Consider the following 20,649-nt stretch of genomic DNA (forward strand, 5'->3'; position numbering starts at 1 on the left):
TTGTTTACACTTTTCCTCCTCTGCCTGCACTTCGAGGATTCTAACAGTTAGTATGACTTGGGGTGTTGATTCATGTCAAATAATATAATCATTCTGCTGTAACCAGGTTTCTGTAAGGCAGAATAAATCGATATATTGATGAATTATTAAATCATATTCTACTTTCTTTGTTATTTCTTTAATGTTGAAATAAACGTTTGATGATATTTGGTTTGTTTTTAAGTGGTCAAACACAGTCTTTATAGGAATGGGGTTTTGGGAGTATAACAGGAGGAGAGAAGCTGCAGAGAGGCGTGTAAGACTGCAACTCTGCCTTCTGGTCTCAACCATGGACAATTATTTTGCAGGGGATTTAATAAATTTGGCCAGATTTGTGTAATAGGACATTATCTAAACATTTTTATTAAATGGGCTACACCACTGAGAGATGTAACAGAAAGAGTAAATGAGACTGTACAGCAGAGAGAGCCAACACCAAGTGACAGCACCACCCATCATTTATTTATTAAAATGTTGCTAACTGGAATCTTCACTTGCTCTTCCTGTGATGATAAAGACCAGACCTGTACGAATCTGTGTTCTCACCATTGCTGTAGATGCCACTGAAGTCAGCTGGTGCCAGTTTTCTTTCACTAAATTCTGAGCTCCGCTTTGGTTTGTCCGTGCTAGCTGTTTCACCAAAGTCCCTGTCTGAAATCACAATATGGAAGATGATCCCTGGAGGGCTTTCGTTTTTCCATTCCCTCCACAAAGCTTCAACTTTAAAATAAGTAAAGATTGTACATATAACTGACTGAAACTGTGTGTGTGTGTGTGTGTGTGTGTGTGTGTGTGTGTGTGTGTGTGTGTGTGTGTGTGTGTGTGTGTGTGTGTGTGTGTGTAGATATAGATATATATATATATATTTATTAGGGGTGCAACAATACTCGTATCGATATTGAACCGTTCGATACAGTGCTTTCGGTTCGGTACATATATGTATCGAACAATACAAAATTTTGTGTTGAGCGCTCAGTGGATCTGCGTTCGACTACTCCGCCTAGGCTGCACCGTTGAGCGCAGATCCACTGAGCGCAGCGCAAGCTAGCAAGACAGAAGCTAAGCTCGTTGCAACATGGCTACTGCCTCAACGCTACCCGAAACTGAACCTCCCCCACCCTCATTCAGATCTGGCGTTTGGAACTATTTTGGTTTTCATGTGAAGTATGACCCTGAAGGTAAGCGAGTCATGGACTAAAGTAAAACAGTATGTTGGATGTGCCACGCAATGCTCAATTGGTGGGAACTAGTGCGTTAGCGCAGTTAGCTCGTTAACGTGTTGACGCCGTCCAGCCCCACACACGGGGCAATCCGCGGTAACTCGTTAACGGAGATTTGCCACGTTATGGCGTTAATGTCATTTTAACGAGATTAACGCTGACAGCACTAGTGGGAACACAACGAATATGACTGCACATTTACTCCGACATCATCCTGGTGCAAAGACAAGTGGAAGCAGACAAAAACAACAAGCACGCATGTTACAAACTTTACCCGAGTCATTTAGACAGCCGTTAGCACCTGATTCTCCTTGTGGGGACCTGATATGTTTAATATGCTGCTGAGAATATAGCCCAGAAGAAGCGGATAGTATAGCTTTTATTTTGGAAAGAGACATTTCTCTGTAATAAACTCTCTTTTCCAAAGATGAGTGATTTCTCGATCTTAGATTTATTATTTTGTTGTTTCAGCAACATTAAATTTAAAAACTGTACTTCTGAGTTAAAATATATATTTATAATTTTAATAAATGGCATGAACTTTTTTTTGTATTGAAAGAATATCAAACCGTGACACCAAAGTATCGAACCGAACTGAACCATGAATTTTGTGTATTGTTGCACCCCTAATACATATATATATATACATATATATATATATACACACATATGTATGTATATGTATATATATATATATATATATATATATATATATATATATATATATATATATATATATAGAGAGAGAGAGAGAGAGAGAGAGAGAGAGAGAGAGAGAGATGTATATATGTATATGTATGTATATGACAGCTACACATGGTATTTTCACTAAAAATACTTTCTGAACAGAGTGTATATCTCTGCAGCTAACATGACAAACTCTTCAAGTGAAACTGCATATTTCAAAAACAAAAATCTTAAAGTCCAACATATCTAATAAACATGTATTTGGAAAGCAATGTCTCTTACCTGACAGCTTTAGGAAATTCATATCCGTACAAATCAGAGTCAACTGCTGAAATATGTTTCAAAGTAACTTGGTTGCATCCCACTATAAATTAAAAAGCAGTCAGATGAGACATCCTCAGAAACATATTTCCAGCTTCACTTTTTCTTAGCGAGAATATAAACTGGATAAACAAACAATACGGTTACTTAGTTCTAAGTTCATACAACCTAAGACATACAAACACTGTGCTAGTCAGTGTACTGCATTTAAAGGACTGCAGGCAAAATAAGGTGTGGCCCACACAATGCTACTATGAGTGTGAGTAAATAGTTTCAAACAAGCACACCTGCGTGTGGTTTTGATTATAAAACATAAAAAGGCTTGGATAAATATTTGCTTGAAACTTGAATGAGCAGATTTTTAGTAGTTGTGATGCACATTTGATTATCATTAGGTGTATGCAATTTCTGATTCACATTTAACCAAGCCACGGGTGTTGCATCAGGAAGAGTATCTGGCATAAAATCTTTGCTATATTAAACATGAATTATCTAGAATGACATGTCCATAGCAGATAGTTCAGGGCATGGGTTAACAATGGCTGCCCTCCAGTGCTGCTGGCCAAAAATGTCCTGGAGGAAACTGTGCTACTGCTCGCCAAAATAAAACAAAGAAGGGAAAGGTGGTTCAGAAGCAGTGAGACATGGACTTTGGAGGTGAGACTAGGGATTTTAAAAGTGGAGACTATGAGAGCTGGTTGATATGAAGGAGAGAAGGAAGGTAGATATAATGTATGTGGATGAAGCCAGGTTGAAGAGAAGTAAGGCCAGGAGCACCGGAGGTAGATTCACTGTGCACTCAGGTGATTAATGTACTGGCTCTTGTAAACCCTTTTCTCTTCACAAAGCACTTTATACAATCTGCCCAAGCACTTTTTAAAAATGTTTTTTTCTAAGTAAGTGCTATCTATCCAACATTTACACACGTTCGTAGTCCTATAGAGGTGGAATGTGAAGTAAAGAGGAGCCTGCAGATTGTTGTAGTCTTTACCTTACAAAATAAAGACTCTCGAGGCAACTGCGGTAGTGATATGGCGAAATAGAAATAAAATTGAACTGAACTAAACTGAACTGAATTGAATTGCAGAATGGTGGTACGAGGGAATGTCTCTAAGCTACTAAAATGGTAGTCTATAGGATGACTGCAAAGTGATGCTGGTAGACGATGTCACATATTAGTCATCTGTTACCATCTATAGTTTTCTCTGAGCCCCTACGCAATCAGAGCAGTAGAGGCATGTTTAGCCGGTGATTTCAGCGCTAGTCTCACAGGTAATGTAAGCAAGCCACTTTCCTCTGCCCTTTCTGATGTTTTCAGTTCCTCCTGACTGGTCAGCAAGCCACTCTCCTCTGCCCTATTTGGTGATGTCAGCAAGCCTCCTCCTCTCTGCCCTGGTTAGAGATGTAAGCCATCAACTCTCCTCTGTCGTGGCTTGTGATGTCAGTAATTTACTCTCCTCTGCCCTGGCTGGTGATTTCGGTTCTGGCCTGGCTGATGAGTTCAGCAAGCAAATTTTCCTTTACCCTGATGTCAGGAAACCACTCTCCTCTGCCCTGGCTGGTGATGTCGTCAAGCCTCCTCTCCTCTACACTGGCTGGTGATGTCAGCAACATCACCAGCCAGTGATGGGGGCTACTTTACCAGGGGGCTTGTGCTGCATGCTTAGGCCATCTTCAGTACACCAGGACCTGGGCTGCTGGCTGAGGCAATCTACACCACACCAGAGCCTTTACTGCACGCTGGATGAGGCCATCCACATTTAACCAGGGCCTGTGCTGCTGGATGAGGTCATCTAAAGCTAACCACTGTCTGTGCTCCTGGTTGAGGTTATCTACATTACACCAGGGACTTTCCTGCTTGCTGAGGCCATTTTAATTACACCAGGACCTGGGCTTCCAGCAAATAGTAAACAGAGCCTCACCAGGGTCTGTGCTGCTGGGTGAGGCCATCTTCACGACACCAGGGTCTGTCCTGCTGACGGAGGCCACCAACGTTACACCAGGGCCCATGCTGCCGGATGAGGCCATGTACATTTCACCAAGGCCTGTGCTTCTGACTAAGCCATCTAAAGCACACCAGGGCCTGTCCTTTCTCTGAAGCCATCTATACCACACAAAGGGCTGTGTTACCTGCTGAGCCCATCTACATTAATGTCAGCTTGTGTCATTAGTCAGATTATTCAAACGAGCTTGCAAAGAAAAGCGTCTGGACTTCTTTAAGTTATTGAAGACCACCTCTCATCCGAGAAGCTTCTTCAGTTCAAATGGCGTTTTCCCATCTGCTGCCTCACCTGCACCGGAGTATTCGCCTCAGACAGTGGGTGTCTCTCACCGGGCTTCGGCCGCTCCCTCTCTCGCCGCTCCGCTCCTCGCTCACCCACCGCCCGCCTCATTCATCCCACTTTCCACGTCGCCAGGGCGCCGCAAATCTGCCTCCCATCTCGCCTCGATGGAGGCTCCGTCGCTCGCCGCGCCTGCTACTACATGTGAACACACCGTTACATGTGAACACACCGTTACGGTGTGTTCACATGTAACGGTGTGTTCACACCGAACGCGATAGAGGCAGGCAGAGCGTCAGGCTTACATGTAAAGTCAATGGAAAGGCACGCTGACCCGCGATTGCGGCTCCCGCGAAAATTCGGAAGCAGATTTGCGTCGCGAAAACGCCAAAACGCCTGAAACGCGCGTGAGTGTAGCGCGTTTCAGGCGTTTGACTCGCGAAAAAAACCACGCGCGTGAGTTTATGTGTTGCATTTTGTGCATACGCGCGTTTCGCGTCCACCGCTCGAGTTGGAAAAATCTGAACTCCAGCGTCAAATCGCGCCGCGACAACCAATCAGGAGCCTGGTGACGTGGCTGTTACCTAGTTCAAAGGGGCAGATCCAGCCAAAGCCCTTTATTCTTCAATAGAAGGAAGGCTAATCAATGCCGTAGCAAACAACCCGGAGCCGTACGACACCAGCTGCTTTCTGGACCGAGACAGGAATATAAAGGACGAGCTTGGAGGAAGATATGTGAAGAGATCGGGCAACCTGGTAAGTTCATTCATTTTTCTTAAGTTTTCTCTAAAGTTTTCACTGACCCGGGGAAGCCGCACAAAAGCTAGCAAGCCACCGCTATTTTCCCACTGACGTACAAATACCGTTCTGCTTTTAGGCATGTTGTCATTTAAGAATATATTTTATTGTTTATTAATAAACAGCACACAGTGGTCCCGCTGTTCATCCGTCACTGCCTCTTTTTTTTTTTTTCTTTTTTTTTGCACCGGACAGCATTGCATTCTGCAGCCTGATTGACAAATCTCCTGCGCTTGTCAATTTTATCATGTTTGGTTTTGATAACCATCACGTCCAATAGAAAAAAACAGCACAAAAACACCCATAACTATGAGCCTCATTCGGAAATACACACCTGCATCGCGACACGCAAAAGTTTGGGCAACCTTGTTAATAGACATCATTTTCCTGTATAAATCGTTGGTTGTTACAATAAAAAAGGTCAGTTAAATATCATACAGGAGACACACACAGTGATATTTGAGAAGTGAAAAGAAGTTTACTGGATTTACAGAAAGTGTGCAATAATTGTTTAAACAAAATCAAGCAGGTGCATCAATTTGGGCACCACAAAAAAGAAATGAAATAAATATTTAGTGTATATCAATGTGTGTGTCTCCTATATGATATATGGGGTGCTTTTGTCTGGACGTGCTTCCCATCCAGAGCTGCACAGCACAGAGGGAAGTTCCAGCGCTCCTGGAATCCCTCTGTGATGGACCGCCAGTCTCCAGGTGAAGGCGCAGCCATGAAGTCGTCCACTAGACAGTCCCAGATGGCCGTCGCTGCCTGGGGGGTGATCTGACACACCGACTCTGTAACTGAACGCTTGGTGCTGAAGGAGTCCGCGGTGACAAGGAACCTGGACAAAATTGTTCAAAATCAGTATTATGTGTACTGCAGTTACAAAATACATTATTCAAATTCCAAAATACTTTTGTGATGTCAGATTTAAATTACAAAACATGAATCTTACACAAAACATTTTGTAATTATAAGGATAATTACAAAATGTATATTAGATAATATCTAAAACAGTTGTGTTTTACTTTAACTTTAACATATCATAATTTGATTGGTAGCAACTTTCACAACTACAGTGAGCCAATCACTCATAATTCCTAAACATGTCAATCAGGTAGGAATGAAGTGAGACATTAATAGAAATAAAGAGTCGTGTGTTGACATGTAGCCCTTTCCTTGCTTAAATCATTAATATTTTTGAAAAATTAATCTGTGATAAGACAGCTTATCAAGATAGAACCATGTAACTAGAGATGAACCAAACTGTTCAGTTTTATCTAACTCTGTTTTAATAAAGGCTGTGACCCCTGCTATAGAGTCTGACAGCTGCAGGGATTATATACAAATATTCAACTATCCCAGAATCAAACCAGGTCTAAATAAAAAGGAGTGAGTATCACTACAAAGGTTAACTCAGTGGTCCTAATGCTACAGTTTGATATCAGCAAACACCGAGCGCATACATTGATGTGACACCACAGCCATTCTATCATAGCTAGCCGGTCGTCACGGCAAAGCTACGAGAGCGTCTCTCAGCATGGGCCCGAAAAAAGTTCTGTCAGCCGAGGAAGGAGACGATATTAAGAAGTCGCTGGAGTTTATGACAGAGGAGATTTTTACTGTCAAACTGCAGCAGAAAGCCATCCTGGACCTGGTCGAGGAAGTTAAGGCTCTCCGCATCCAGAACGCCGAGAAGGATCGGCGGCTGGCGTACCTGGAGAACAGAGTGGCGGATTTGGAGCAGTACACCCGGATGAACGATGTTATCATCACGGGGCTTCGCATCAAACCCCGGTCATACGCCCGGGCGGTCGCCACTGACAATGTAGGAGGGCCAGGAGAGGAAGATGTCAACTCCACGGAGCATCAAGTGGTTACCTTTCTACGGTCCAAAGGTGTGGAAGTGGATTATAACAACATTGAGGCTTGCCACCCTCTACCCCGAAAAAATGACAGTGACAAACCAGCCATCATTGTGAGATTTGCAAACAGAAAACAGAAAACAGCACTGTTAAAACAAGGAAGGAAACTGAAAGGATCCGATGTCTTCATGAACGAACATCTGATAAAAAGAAATGCGGACATTGCCAGGAAAGCACGTTACTTGAAGAAACAGGGAAAAATTCAAAATACATGGACCACCAACTGCAAAGTATTCATTAAACTCAATGGAACACCGGAACAAGCCAAAGTGTTGGTCATCAGAAATATGGAAGAGCTGGACAAATACTGAGGTCAACTTACTCTGGAGGTATGAATACACATGTGACGTGACACACAACACAATACATGGCACAGTCCAGAAGAACTTCATCTGCATCCGGCAACAATATCAACATGACTCATTGGAATTCTCTTTATGATAATCTGGAACTGAGAACATTTCGATACACAGACCATAATGTTCTAGACTTAGAAAAGGATATAGACCCGGAAAATAATTTCTTCTACAACATCAGCTGTAACTGCTGCTACTTCACTGATGAACAGTTTAAGCACACCATCAACACGGAAAATAAATTATCAATAATCCATTTTAATAGCAGAAGTCTGTATGCCAACTTCAACAATATAAAGGAATATCTAAATGAGTTGACAAATCCATTTGGAATTATTGCCATTTCTGAAACATGGATCAATGCGGAGAAAGGAATGGACTTTGGACTGGAGGGATATGAAGTGAATTTTGTAAATAGAAGGAACAAGAGTGGAGGGGGAGTAGCTGTGTATGTGGATAAAAACCTAAACTACAAGGTGGTAGAAAGTATGACAACTGTAATTGATAATTTACTAGAATGTATAACAATTGAAATTTATAAGGAAAAAGAAAAAAATGTAATAATTAGCTGTATATATAGAACACCTGGCTCTAGTATTCAAGTATTTAATGACTTCATAGAGGAAATATTCTCTAAAACAAATCAAAAAGTTATGTTTATCTGTGGTGAGTTTAATATTGACCTGTTGAATCCAAAGAAGCATAAAATGACAGACGAATTCCTAAACACTATGTACAGTTTGAGTTTACATCCTAAAATAACCAGGCCTAGCAGAATTACACCACATTGTGCCACCTTACTTGACAATATTTTCACTAACAATATGGAAAACAACATTGTGAGCGGAATATTAATTAATGACATCAGTGATCACCTACCAGTTTTTGCAGTTTATGACACTAATTATAAGAAAAATCAGCATGAAGAACAACTGAGATACAGACGTGTAAGGACAGAAGAAACTATGACTGCATTTAAGAACGATCTATTAAATCAGGACTGGGACAAGGTGTACAAAGAAGCTGATATTGATATTGCATATGGCATATTTTTAAGAATATTCATGGAGTTGTACGATAAAAACTGTCCAACAATAAAATACAACAGAAAGCACAAATATTCAGATAGACCATGGCTCACTAAGGGTTTACAAAATGCATGTAAAAAGAAAAATACACTCTATAGGGAATACCTAAAACAAAGAACAAAAGAAGCTGAAAATAAATATAAAAAATACAAAAATAAGTTGACCAATATTATACGTGTATGTAGAAAGGAGTATTATAGTAAAATATTGAACAACAATAAACATAATATGAAAGGAATATGGGATATTTTAAACGGTATCATTAAAAATAATTCTGGACAACAAAGTTATCCACAATACTTTATTGATAATGGCAATATTATGGAAAACACTGCTGATAAGGTCAACAGCTTTAATCATTATTTTGTAAATATTGGACCAAAACTGGCAGAACAAATTCCTGAGTCACTGCCATCAGTAGAATGTAGTGAAAACCTGATTGATAGGAACCCTAACTCAATGTTCCTCACATCAGTGGAGGAAAAAGAAATAATTGACATTGTACACATGTGTAAATATAAAACATCTACTGATTGTAATGATATTGACATGAAAATCGTCAAGAAGGTCATTGAAGGAATTGTAGGACCTCTAACATATATTTGCAACTTATCATTTCAGACGGGAAAAGTGCCAAACAAAATGAAAATAGCTAAAGTTGTGCCGCTGTGTAAAACCGGGGATAGACGCCACTTCACAAATTACAGGCCTGTTTCTTTACTACCACAATTCTCCAAAATCCTAGAAAACCTGTTTAATAAACGATTAGACAAATTCTTAGATAAATATAAATTACTCTCTGACAGTCAATATGGATTCAGATCAAAAAGATCAACATCTCTGGCATTAATCGAATCAATTGAGGAGATTACGAATGCTATAGATCAGAAACAGTATGCAGCTGGAGTATTTCTGGATCTCAAGAAAGCATTCGACACAATCAATCATGACATATTAATTAATAAACTGGAACGGTATGGGATTAGGGGGGTTGTACTGCAATGGGTGAAAAATTATTTAAGTGACCGGAAACAATTTGTGAAGCTGGGTGTCCATTCCTCATCATGCTTGGACATTGCTTGTGGTGTTCCACAAGGCTCTGTACTGGGTCCAAAATGATTTATTATTTATATAAATGATATTTGTAAGGCATCTGATATATTAAAATTAGTATTATTTGCAGATGACACAAATATTTTTTGTTCTGGGGGGAATCTAAAGGAGCTGCTGGATACAATTACTTCAGAAATGTGCAAAATTAAAAAATGGTTTAACAGGAACAAACTATCGCTAAATCTAAGTAAAACTAAAATTATCTTATTTGGGAATTCCCTTAGAAATGCACAAGTGCAGATTCATGTAGATGGTGTGGAAATTGAAAGAGTACTTGAACATAAGTTTCTTGGTGTGATTATAGATGATAAATTAAACTGGAAGTCTCATATAAATCATATACATAACAAAATTTCAAGAAGTGTCTCAATCTTGAGTAAAGTAAAACACATTCTGGACCACAAATCACTCCACATTATCTATTGTTCCCTGATTGCACCGTATTTGAATTACTGTGCAGAGGTTTGGGGCAATACTTACAAATGTTCGCTATCATCAATCTTTATATTACAAAAAAGGGCCATAAGGATAATCCATAAAACTGGTTACAGAGATCATACAAATCCACTATTCTTAAAATCAAAAATTCTAAAATTCACAGATCTGGTTCATTTTCTCACAGCACAAATTATATATAAAGCAATAAATAACCTGCTTCCTGACAATATTCTAAAAATGTTTTCTAAAAGGGAACAGGGATACAATTTGAGGGGGGAATTAAATTTAAAACATCCTCGTATCCGTACAACATTAAAAAGTTTTTGCATCTCTGTGTGTGGAGTGAAGCTGTGGAACAGACTAAGTAAAGATATGAAGCAATGTCCAAGCATGGCGCAGTTTAAATGTCACGATCCTGGGTCTTATGACCCAGTGTTTTGAGTTTTAGTTCATTTTGATGTTTTAGTTTATGTAAGCCCTTCAGGTTCCTAAGTTCATTTGTTATCATGCTTAAGTGTTTCTAGTTCTTATTATTTCCCCCTCGTGTTTCCAACTATGGTAAATCTCCCCTGCTTTTCATGTGTTTCATGTCTGTGTCTTACATTGTGAAGTTTGGGTTGTCATGTCTACGTCTCATTATGTTTCCTGTTTTATTGTGAAGAGGTCTGGTGTTTCTGTGTTCATCGTGTTCAGTTTTACTCTTCCCCTGTGGCGTTGTTATGTTCATGTTGATCTACTGTGCCTTTCTGTTCCATGTTTCAGATCCCTATGTTCTGTCTCCCCCAGTCTGTTAAGTCCACATGTCTTGAGTTCCGTCAGTGTGTTTCCTGTTTTACTTTCACAGTCTGTTCTATGTTAATGTTTCTAGTGTTGCTTCCCTTGCCTCGTCCTGCTTAATTACTCTCAGCTGTGCTCTCCTCCTGTGGCTCATTCCCCCTCGTTATCCCTCAGTGTATTTAAGCCCCATGTTTCTCTTTGTCAGTGTTGCGTCCTCCATCATAGCTGTGTGATTTTTCCCTGTGGCTCCTTGTGCTTTAGTTTTTCCCAGTTTAGTTTATTTTGTATTGTTTTTCGTGTCCCACGCCAGCAATAAAGCTGTGTTTTTTGAGTTTAACTTTTGACTCTGTGAGTTTGCGTTTGGGTCCTACTCTTGCCTGCACACAGCCGTACTGTGACATTAAAAAGCGGTTTAAGGATATGGTTTTTACAGGGTACAGGGAAAAGGTAGAGATTTGATAGGGTGTTCTTGTCTAATGTATGTATGTATGTGTGTGTGTGTGTGTATGTAGTGTATGTAGTGTATTGATACTAGATAGTGGAAAAGGGGTGGGATTAAATAAGCTTATGCTTCTTCCTGCTCCTTTTTGAACATGGACGTTATTTGGAGTTGTGGTTGCTCGTTTTCCTTTTGTTTGCTTTGTTCATTTGTCTCTTTTAATTCTATTTTTTTTTTTTATACTTTTTCAACATGTTCAAAATAAAGATTCAATCAATCAATCGCAAACACTGATAACAGCATAAATCGAATTAAATTGGGGCTTGATGAGACCTTCTGAGTATCACTAGAAATATTATAAATAGTCGTCTCTGTACCACAGTTTGCTTTCAGTAAACACCGACAGCATTCACTGTTAGCATAGCACATCCATGTTAGCAGTGTATAAATGGATGGTTTAGCATATATTAGCACAGGTATCAGTAAAGGACTACCGTATTAAACACTTTTACTAACCTCAGGCAGATGGACAGGCGCTCTGCAGGTGGGATTGAGCGCCTGTAATTGGTGTCTAGGTGGGCGATTCTGGGACCGACGCGGGACAGCAGGTCCTCAAACTGGCCGAGTGAATGACGGTGATAGCGCTGGAATCGGCTGGAATCCAGGCGCAGCTCCTGGAGCAAGTGGTGAAACTCACCAAACTGCTCACACCTCTGGAGGACCTGATGGACCCAGGTACGGCGAGGATGTCCTTTACGCCGCTACTCTGCTCTCCACAGTAAATAGAGAAGGGAGACTCTCTCTTCAAGCGCTAGCTCGACAGCTGCCATCTTGCAAAGATACCGGTCTGGCAAAACGTCCTCCCACATCCCTCCCACATTTCCGGTTCACGCGTGTTAAAATATCATATTTTGGGGATTTTTTTGGATTTTTCTTGGACACGCGTAGAGGTGCGAATGTGCACGCGTCAAATTAGGGGCGTTTGGGGCTTTTGTTTTCGCGTCCATCGCGTTCGGTGTGAACACACCATAAGAGTAGGCGAGGTTCACGCCGCCACCGCGTTTCCTGTTCGGAGCAGCAGCATCCGGTGGTGAGCGAAACTGACTTTTTTCTTTCACCTCGCCATAATCCAGAGACTATTGACCGCCCACCTAAGCCAAAGACTGTGTACTATGATTATATTCTGGACTACCCAATTAATACTCACCATCCTGCCTCCAAAGAGACTATTCCACCATCACAAGCCACTGCTAAAGGCATTATCCCCGCTAAACCTGATAGTTTCTCCCATTCCCTCATTATTTCCTCACCCATCGCTCAGCCATTTCCTGCCAGCACGGTGGCCCAGATTCGGCCTTCCCCTTCACCTGTTTCACCTTCTCAGGTGAAGGCAGCTAAGGCTCAGCCTGTCCGTGTAGCACCCCAACCTGTGCCAGCTCCCAGGACGAGAGCAGCTGTGACCCAGTCTGTCTCCACACCAGTTCCTGTTTCTCGGGTGGGGGTGACTGGTGTCCAGCCACCTCCCGTGCCTGTCCCAGCACCCAGGCTGAGGGCAGCCGGAACCCAGCCTGACCTCGCTAGAGGCTCGGAAGAGCTAGCCTCTCCACCTGTCACTCCACCACTTCATCCACCTCCTGATCCTGCCTTTCATGCACTAGGATTATCCCTAGTTAGGCTAGCTGACCTGTCCCCTGCTCAGGCACCAGCTTTACTAGCCCAGGCTGCAGCGTTGTCACCATCTTTAGCTCTGCCTGTAGATCCGCCAGCCTTAGACTCACCAACCTCTGTTCATCCACTAGCCTCCCCCATAAAACCAGCTTCTTGCTTAAGTGAAAATAAATGGATGGTGTTTTTTTGCGCTAGTAAAGTTGTGGAGTTGTATTTTGTCTCGCATCAATTATATCATCAGTTATATCGTTATCGCAAATTTTCAAATATATATCGTGATAAATATTTTTGGCCATATCTCCCTGCTCTAGTTCATATCACTCTTTATAGCCTATTAGTTTCATTTTCGATGCACTCCGAGGTCATAGCAAATTAGAACAAACATCCTACTGAGTGATTTTGCAGAACTACCTTCTATTTCTAGAGTTGCTAATTATTTGGCATTATTGCAGAAAACCAGCCTATGAAATGGATGAAATCGTGACTGAGTTCCAGCGCTACACAAGGGACCTGCTTCAAACAAACCACCATGCCAATCAGATTACTTCTTCCATGTGAGGGTGAAGAGGTGACCCTTCTGGATAAGATGGTGAAGGTTTGTTGAACAGTGTGGTAGTAACACCAGGGAAAAATTAAACTTGCTCCTGTTAAATATTCTTAAGTATTTTGCTGTATAAATAGCGGTATTTTTTTCCCCAAAAGATACAGTAAATAAAGTAACGTTAGTAGTGGGTGATATCATGTAAACACTGTCATGATTTGGTGTAAACATTTTGTCATTTGTAAACTATAAATGACATGGATTCTACATTGTAACAGATGTGATGTTCTATAAAGTGGTTTTAATAAAATAAAAAAAGGCAAAAATTAGTTTGTTTCTTTATTCAACTTTTGAACAGCGGGACTCAGTCAGTACATATTCATTAAATGCAAATTATTTACACGGCAGTGCACTACAGGTATAAATCTAGACCCCTAGATAAAACATGATGGCATTATAGCAGTGACGACTCCTCCACAGTAGCAGCTGGGAGTTTTCTTTTTTGAGGACGGCTCCTTTTACCTTTCAATACGGATGGTCTGTTTTTGTTTGGATCAAGAGCCTTTTTTGGGGCAGCTGAAGAGGAGAAGTCTGTCTTATGGCCAACCTCTGGCTGTATCTTGGTCATATTACCCAGCAAAACCCAGTATGCAGGTTCATCTGTAACAGTCCTTGTGCCACAGATCAACACTGTTGCTTCTACATTAAACAGAAGAGCAGGGACATGGGTGCAGGTCTCTGCGACTCCGGCCATGCAGCTGCAGTGGGCGGCTTCAACCTTCTCTGTGATGCTCACAGTGACCCATGGCTGCAATGCTGGTTCATTCAGTCTTTGAGAGTGCAGGACCTGAAACACACACAAACTTCATTTAAAGACAAGAACTAATGAGCCAAGGCCGACATAAATGTGTTTTATCTACTTTATCATAAATGTACATACATGTAATTTTTCATTTTATTATGCATCCATCTATAGAACGCTGCATGTTATAGTGTAAATCTGCCTGTTCTCTCTCAGAAACCTGCCTGCAGAAAATAAACCTAAAGTATGTAATGCAAGGATGTCTTCACTTTCAAAATGGAGAAAGCATAAAGTGACCATTATGAATCACTTAATATGATAAGGAGATTCTGCAGGTCATTAATCAATGTATATGTAAGGCAGTGACTGGAATAAGTCACAAGGTGTCACTGTTGAGCTGCATATGTATGGTAGATCTAAGCAATTTTGACTATTTGTCCTCTGCAGGACACCGTAGTTCAGATTTCTCGTTCGCGCGGGCGCCATCTTGGTTCAGTGTTTACTGTGATTTGCAAAGGGCCAGCAGCAGAGTTGGAGTGGTGTTTGCCCCAGCATCTGAATAAACGGCACGGTCCGAGCCACAAATTGAACGCCTGTGTCCGACTGGTCTCTCTACTGTGCACCCCAATCCAACACAAACTTACACAACGCAGAGTCTGGGGTGTAGGGAGGCCCCTGCACTGGTTGGGTTACATATACAATTAAAATAAAATGTATTGGTAGTGACACAAGATACAAATATTGAAGCAAGATGTGTAATTAGAATTATTTATAATAAATCTGAATAAATTATTGCAATTTCTTTATTTTTAATTGGTTTGGCGCAGCTTTCACAAGCAATTGGTACATTTTCAAAACTCTTAGTACTTATATCACAACAGATCATCAAAAGTGCACGTTTTTCAAACATTTCAGCATATTTTCAATTGTGTCAGTACAATACACATTATGACAAAATATCCTTTTCACTACACAAAATAAGTGTTTCATCTAAATAAATGTTTTGTTCACAGTTACTGCCTTTCATAATGTTATCACTATCAAATTTTTGATTTGCATCTCTTATTATTCAGTTTAATACATTTTTCTATCATTTAATTCAACTGATCTTAATGTTTAATCAATGAATCATTCATTATGTCCATGGATTTTCAACTTGACTGACTGTTGTCTGGTCATTTGTAAGTTACACATTGCTGCAAGATCTTTCAATCTAGAAATACTAATTGCTAATTGTTTCCCCCTGATGATCACAATTAGTTACCATATAAGTAGAACTGTGTTTGAGACTTTGCACTGTTCAAATATGGAGCAGGATAGACTCGTAGGGAGAGGAAACCTTCATCGAAGAGGTGGTGGTGCTCCTCGACAGAGAGGTGGTCTTCAGAGAAATGTAGGCAGAAGACAACGCACCATCATCTCTAATGAAGTCCGGGCCATCATTGTTGACCATGTGGTTAACAGAGGCTTTACCATGGCTGAGGCTGCCAGGTTGGTACAGCCTAATTTACAAAGGTCAACTGTCAGCTCTATCATCAGAACTTTTCGCCAAGAAAACCGGTATGTCTGCTATAGCAACTTCACTTCTAAAATATAGTACTCTATTGTATAGATGAACAACATGTAATTGTCAGTTTACAGTAATGTAATTTGTAATACTTCAATATAGACAGTATATGATTGTCCTCAGAATTAACAGGAGACAACCTGATGGTGGTCACCCACGTGTTTTGACTGACCAGCAGGAGTTGGCTGTGGTGGAAATGGTCAGGGCAAGGAATGACATACGGCTGTCTGAAATCAAACAGGCTATTGAGAACAGCAATGACACCTTTGCCAATGTGCCATCAATTAGCCTTCCAACGATTGCCCGGCTTTTGAAGAAGCACCAGGTTTCCATGAAACAAATTTACTTGGTTCCTTTTGAGAGGAACAATGTCCGGGTGAAACAACTGCATTCAGAATATATTCAGGTACAACACTAAACTGGCATGCAATTACTGTAATAGTACTGACAACTATTAGTTGTAAAAAAACAAAAAAACTAAATTATCATTTTAGAGGGTGGTGGAGCTGGACGCTGCTGTGAATCATCACAAGTATATTTTTGTTGATGAGGCCGGTTTCAATCTGGCAAAAACTAGACACAGAGGACGTAACCTTATTGGACAAAGGGCTACCATCCAAGTCCCTGGACAACGTGGGGGAAACATCTCAATGGGTGCAGCTATATCTGAAGATGGTGTGGTAGGCTGTAGACCAGTTCTAGGGTCATACAACACTGAACACCTGATAGTTGTTGTTTTTTTTGTTTGTTTGTTTTTTAAATGAACTGGAGCAGGCCTGTCAGGGAGAAGACATCGTCTATGTTGTTGTGTGGGACAATGTCAGCTTTCCTTTTTTTTTTTTTTTTTTGTTATGCCTGAACATAAGTGTAATATTTGCTGTGTAAAGTTTTACAGGTCAGTTACACTCATTCATCACCAAGGACAATTTGAAACGCTTACCTTGTATTATTTGCTCCTGAATGAAATGATTGGTAAAAGTACTAAGTTGAAAAAAGATCTTACTGTTTTGTTTGGGTGATTAAAGCAAATGTTCTCAGAATATATCACAATGATCATGTGTTCTGCAACAATGATTAAGTGGAATGAAAATATGTGCAAATACAATGAAATCATGACATCAGATTTGAAAGAATGACTAGTGGTGTTACAAATGTGATCAAATGTGAGTTTTGTACTGAGAGATTTGAAAATGCACACTTTAGTTATGAAAATAGTACCAAACCAATTTAAAAAAATTGTAAATTAGGGAGAAAAACACGTCGGGGGAGAGGGTCCCCGGTTCTCCAGTTAGATTGTACTTCACAGCGTCATGTTTCGCATTGACGGGGTTATTATTGGAGTAAATGGATGGCTGGAGCCTCTGCTCGAAGCATCTCCTATCGCCGCGAGCGGGTTCATATTGGAATGAACTGACAACCCACAGCGTCTCATAGAAACGTGGAAGGGTAGCTTTACCGTCAGCATGGGAAGTTAAGGGACGTGACAAATCGTCAGTATTTTACGCGTCGGGAGTGAGAACGGGTTGGATTTAGATACATGAAAGTCATTTTGTGCTGTCGCTTGCATTTATGTACTGTCGCATAAATTAAGCCTAATTATTGCCTGAGACTGGACTGTTCTTGTTAAATGATGAAAAACTCAAAGGCACGTTTCAGCAGTGGATCTGTGTGAAATCAGCAACTTGCAAAAATAATAATAAATAAATCAGAATGTGGGCTATTGATTCTAAAAACAGAAATTGCAAAGAAAGTTCAACACTTACTAAAAGTGCAATTAAATCATCTCAGCAGCTTTACTCATGAAATTATTGCAGTTAGCTGAATTCATATGTTGCATCTTTATATCTATCTAGATAGATAGATATTATACATATATTTATTTATGTGAGCAGTGCGGAAACCTGCACTGATCTGACCTAATTTCTTCCTCATCCTGATTCCTGACCTGGGAAGGGAGAGAAATATAGTTTTTATGTTTTTGTTTCTCTTCTTGTTTTATTGAATTCCTTCAAGGAGAACACAGAGTGTGAAGAAGTGGGCAGCAAGGACTTGAAATAGGGAGGCTGGGGATAGAGAGGAATCAGCAGGCACCTAGTTTTGAGAGACAGTGGTTGTTGATCTCTGTTTTATGTTGCATTATACTTCTTCCCCCCCCCCCCCCCCCCCCCCCATATATTTTTACTGAAATTTTCTGTTGTACAATACAAACAAATATTTGAACACCCTCACATTCACACACCCATCCATACATCAAACCTGCCTACATCATATTCAAATGTAGAAATTGGCATAGTTTTCACAGTAATACAAAAATACAAGGAATTAGGATAAACAAGATTCTCCCTTCCTTCCCTTCTTCTTTTCCTTCTTTTTCATAAACGTCCTTCACCTCCACTCCCTAAAATATCCATATATGGCTTCCACATATTCACAAAGTCCCATTGTTTGCCCTTGGCAATATATGTTAGTCTTTCCTGGCCTAGAAAGTCTGCAATTTCCTTCTTCCAGAGTCCCATGGAGGGAGCATCCATACTCTTCCAACATAGCGCAATGGCTCTTCTGGCTTGAAGTAATCCATAGTCCAGTAATTTTCTTTTTTCCGATTGCTTAAATTCCCTTGGGTATATTCCAAGTACACAGAGTTTACCTTTTAAAGGGATTTTTACCTTAAACACTTCAGACAGACATTTGATCATGTCTTTCCAAAATTCCTGGATTTTAGGACATTCCAGACAATGAAGAAGAGTTTCTTTTTCAACTAAACATTTAGTACAGATGTCTGGAAAATCATCGGACATATGATGAAGCTTGACAGGTGTTATATAGGTTCTCATGAGCCATTTATATTGCAGTAGTTTAAAGCGTGTGTTTATTGTTTGTTTTTGTGATTTTAAGCAAGCCTGGTTCCAGTCATTTTCATCTATGTCCTCTTGGATCTCCCTTCTCCAAGCATCTTGCATTATACTTCTGATTTAGAAGTTGTGAAATTAGCACACTGATTTGTATTACACTATACTGCTGATTTATTATTGCGAATGAATTACACTGTTTTATGTTTTATGATACCTTGTATTGCTGATTTATAAAGAAATACTGTTTGCATAGAATCATGGCCTTGCTTTTCTGATTGTAAAGAGAAAAGAACATACTGCCTCATTTCACACAGGAGGAGAAAAAACAGGAAGCCTGAAGAATGTGAATGTTTGTGACTTTTGTGGGGGCCGAGGCTATAAAGAGTTTGTGTCCCGTCCGGACGTTTGTAATGCTCAAAGTGTTGTATGGAATAAAGAAAATTGTATTGATTAAAGTGATAGTTGATTGAGCATTAAACACCGAGTGTTGTTCTTCCTTCAGCCCGAAGATCAAAGAATTGGGTTTTTTTACAGATTATGTACACACACAAACACACATGCAGCTATTACCCATTTCTTCTTTTTATACTTAAGACAACTTTTTCTTGAATGAAGACACCGATCTGTCACATGTAAAATGTAGCCAATTGTATTTATTGTTCCACTCCATCTGCTTAACCTGTGTTCAGGTTAGGGAGATGATGGAGGAAATGGTGGTTGTAAAGAAAGGGGTAAAGAAGAAGAAAAAATAGGTAAAAGGGGGATGGAAAGGAGGAAAGAGATAGAGGAGAGAAAACCCTAACAATCTCCTCTGGGATAGGAGAAACTCCCTTTAAAGGAAGAAACCTATGGCAGAACCAGGCTAAAGAGGGAGCAGTTAACTGCCGGGACTGGTTGGGGGGTGAGGCTGAAAAAGAGAGAGAGAGAAGGAGAGAGGGGAGCGATATGGGAGAGGTGTTAGGAGTTAAAGAGAGGGAGATGGGGGAGAGGAGAGGATTAAGATGGAACCGAGGTGGAGGAACACAAAGTAAGTTCAAGTGAGGAAAAAGTAGTGTCCCTCCTGCGGAAACATCAACATGATGTTGAGACCGATTAGTTGAAAAGCCGAAGCAGCCAGTTCCGCTTCTTCTTCTTCTTCTTCTTACTTGGCGGAATCTCTGGCAGGCTCTTAACCTCAGTTTCGAGTTCAGCCACCTTCACAGTGAGCATTTTCTGTTTGTCTCGTAGACTTTGCAAAGATTCCTGCACAGACAATGCAGGCGGCTCCTCTTTTTCTTCTTTTTCTTGTTGCCTGGTGTCTTTTTCTTTCAGAGGCTCCTGCAGAGACATTGCAGTGGATGGCAGCGAGTCCTCTTTTTCCATCTTCATCTGTTCTCCAGTTACTTTTTCTTTCAGAGGCTCAGATGTTTGCAATTCATTTGCATCAGTGGAATTTTGTTCTTTTGGCTCCTGTGTGATTTTAAGGTAGGACGCTTTGGCCTCTTTCAGCTCTTGGTTAAGAGACTAAACCTTCAAATCATGGAGGGCCTTGTTGGAGCAGAGCTGGGATTTCAGGTCACTGATTTCCAGGTTGAGCGTCTCCTGCTCCTGCATGTGTTTAATAAACTTGATTTATTGATCAAACTTGCTTGTGCTGTGAGGTCCTCCCTCCACATACTCATACCTGTGTCAAACTGTCCAGTTACATGTTTATAAATAATATATTGGCCAAATTTCCATATGTTTTTGACCTGGGG

At 40.5% G+C, this 20,649-nt stretch overlaps 1 protein-coding gene across 3 annotated transcripts in view; it reads right to left on the reverse strand.

Moving 5' to 3' along the window:
* Nucleotides 1-5,300, reverse strand: part of LOC308383666 (glutamate decarboxylase 1-like) — a 38,673-nt gene extending 33,373 nt beyond the window's left edge. For all 3 annotated transcript variants that reach the window (XR_013969205.1, XR_013969206.1, XM_080861718.1), the window contains exons 1-3: nt 4,559-5,300; nt 2,229-2,310; nt 586-690 (exon numbers count right to left, since the gene is read on the reverse strand). Coding sequence is in view for 1 of the 3 variants with exons in the window: in XM_080861718.1 (XP_080717844.1) it covers nt 586-690; nt 2,229-2,250 (127 nt within the window). In the remaining 2 variants the exon portion in view is untranslated. The remainder of the gene's footprint in view (nt 1-585; nt 691-2,228; nt 2,311-4,558) is intronic.
* Between the last annotated feature and the right edge of the window lie 15,349 nt (nt 5,301-20,649).

The sequence above is a fragment of the Rhamphochromis sp. 'chilingali' genome (genome assembly GCF_963969265.1).
Source record: "Rhamphochromis sp. 'chilingali' genome assembly, chromosome: 16".
Classification (NCBI taxonomy): domain Eukaryota; kingdom Metazoa; phylum Chordata; class Actinopteri; order Cichliformes; family Cichlidae; genus Rhamphochromis; species Rhamphochromis sp. 'chilingali'.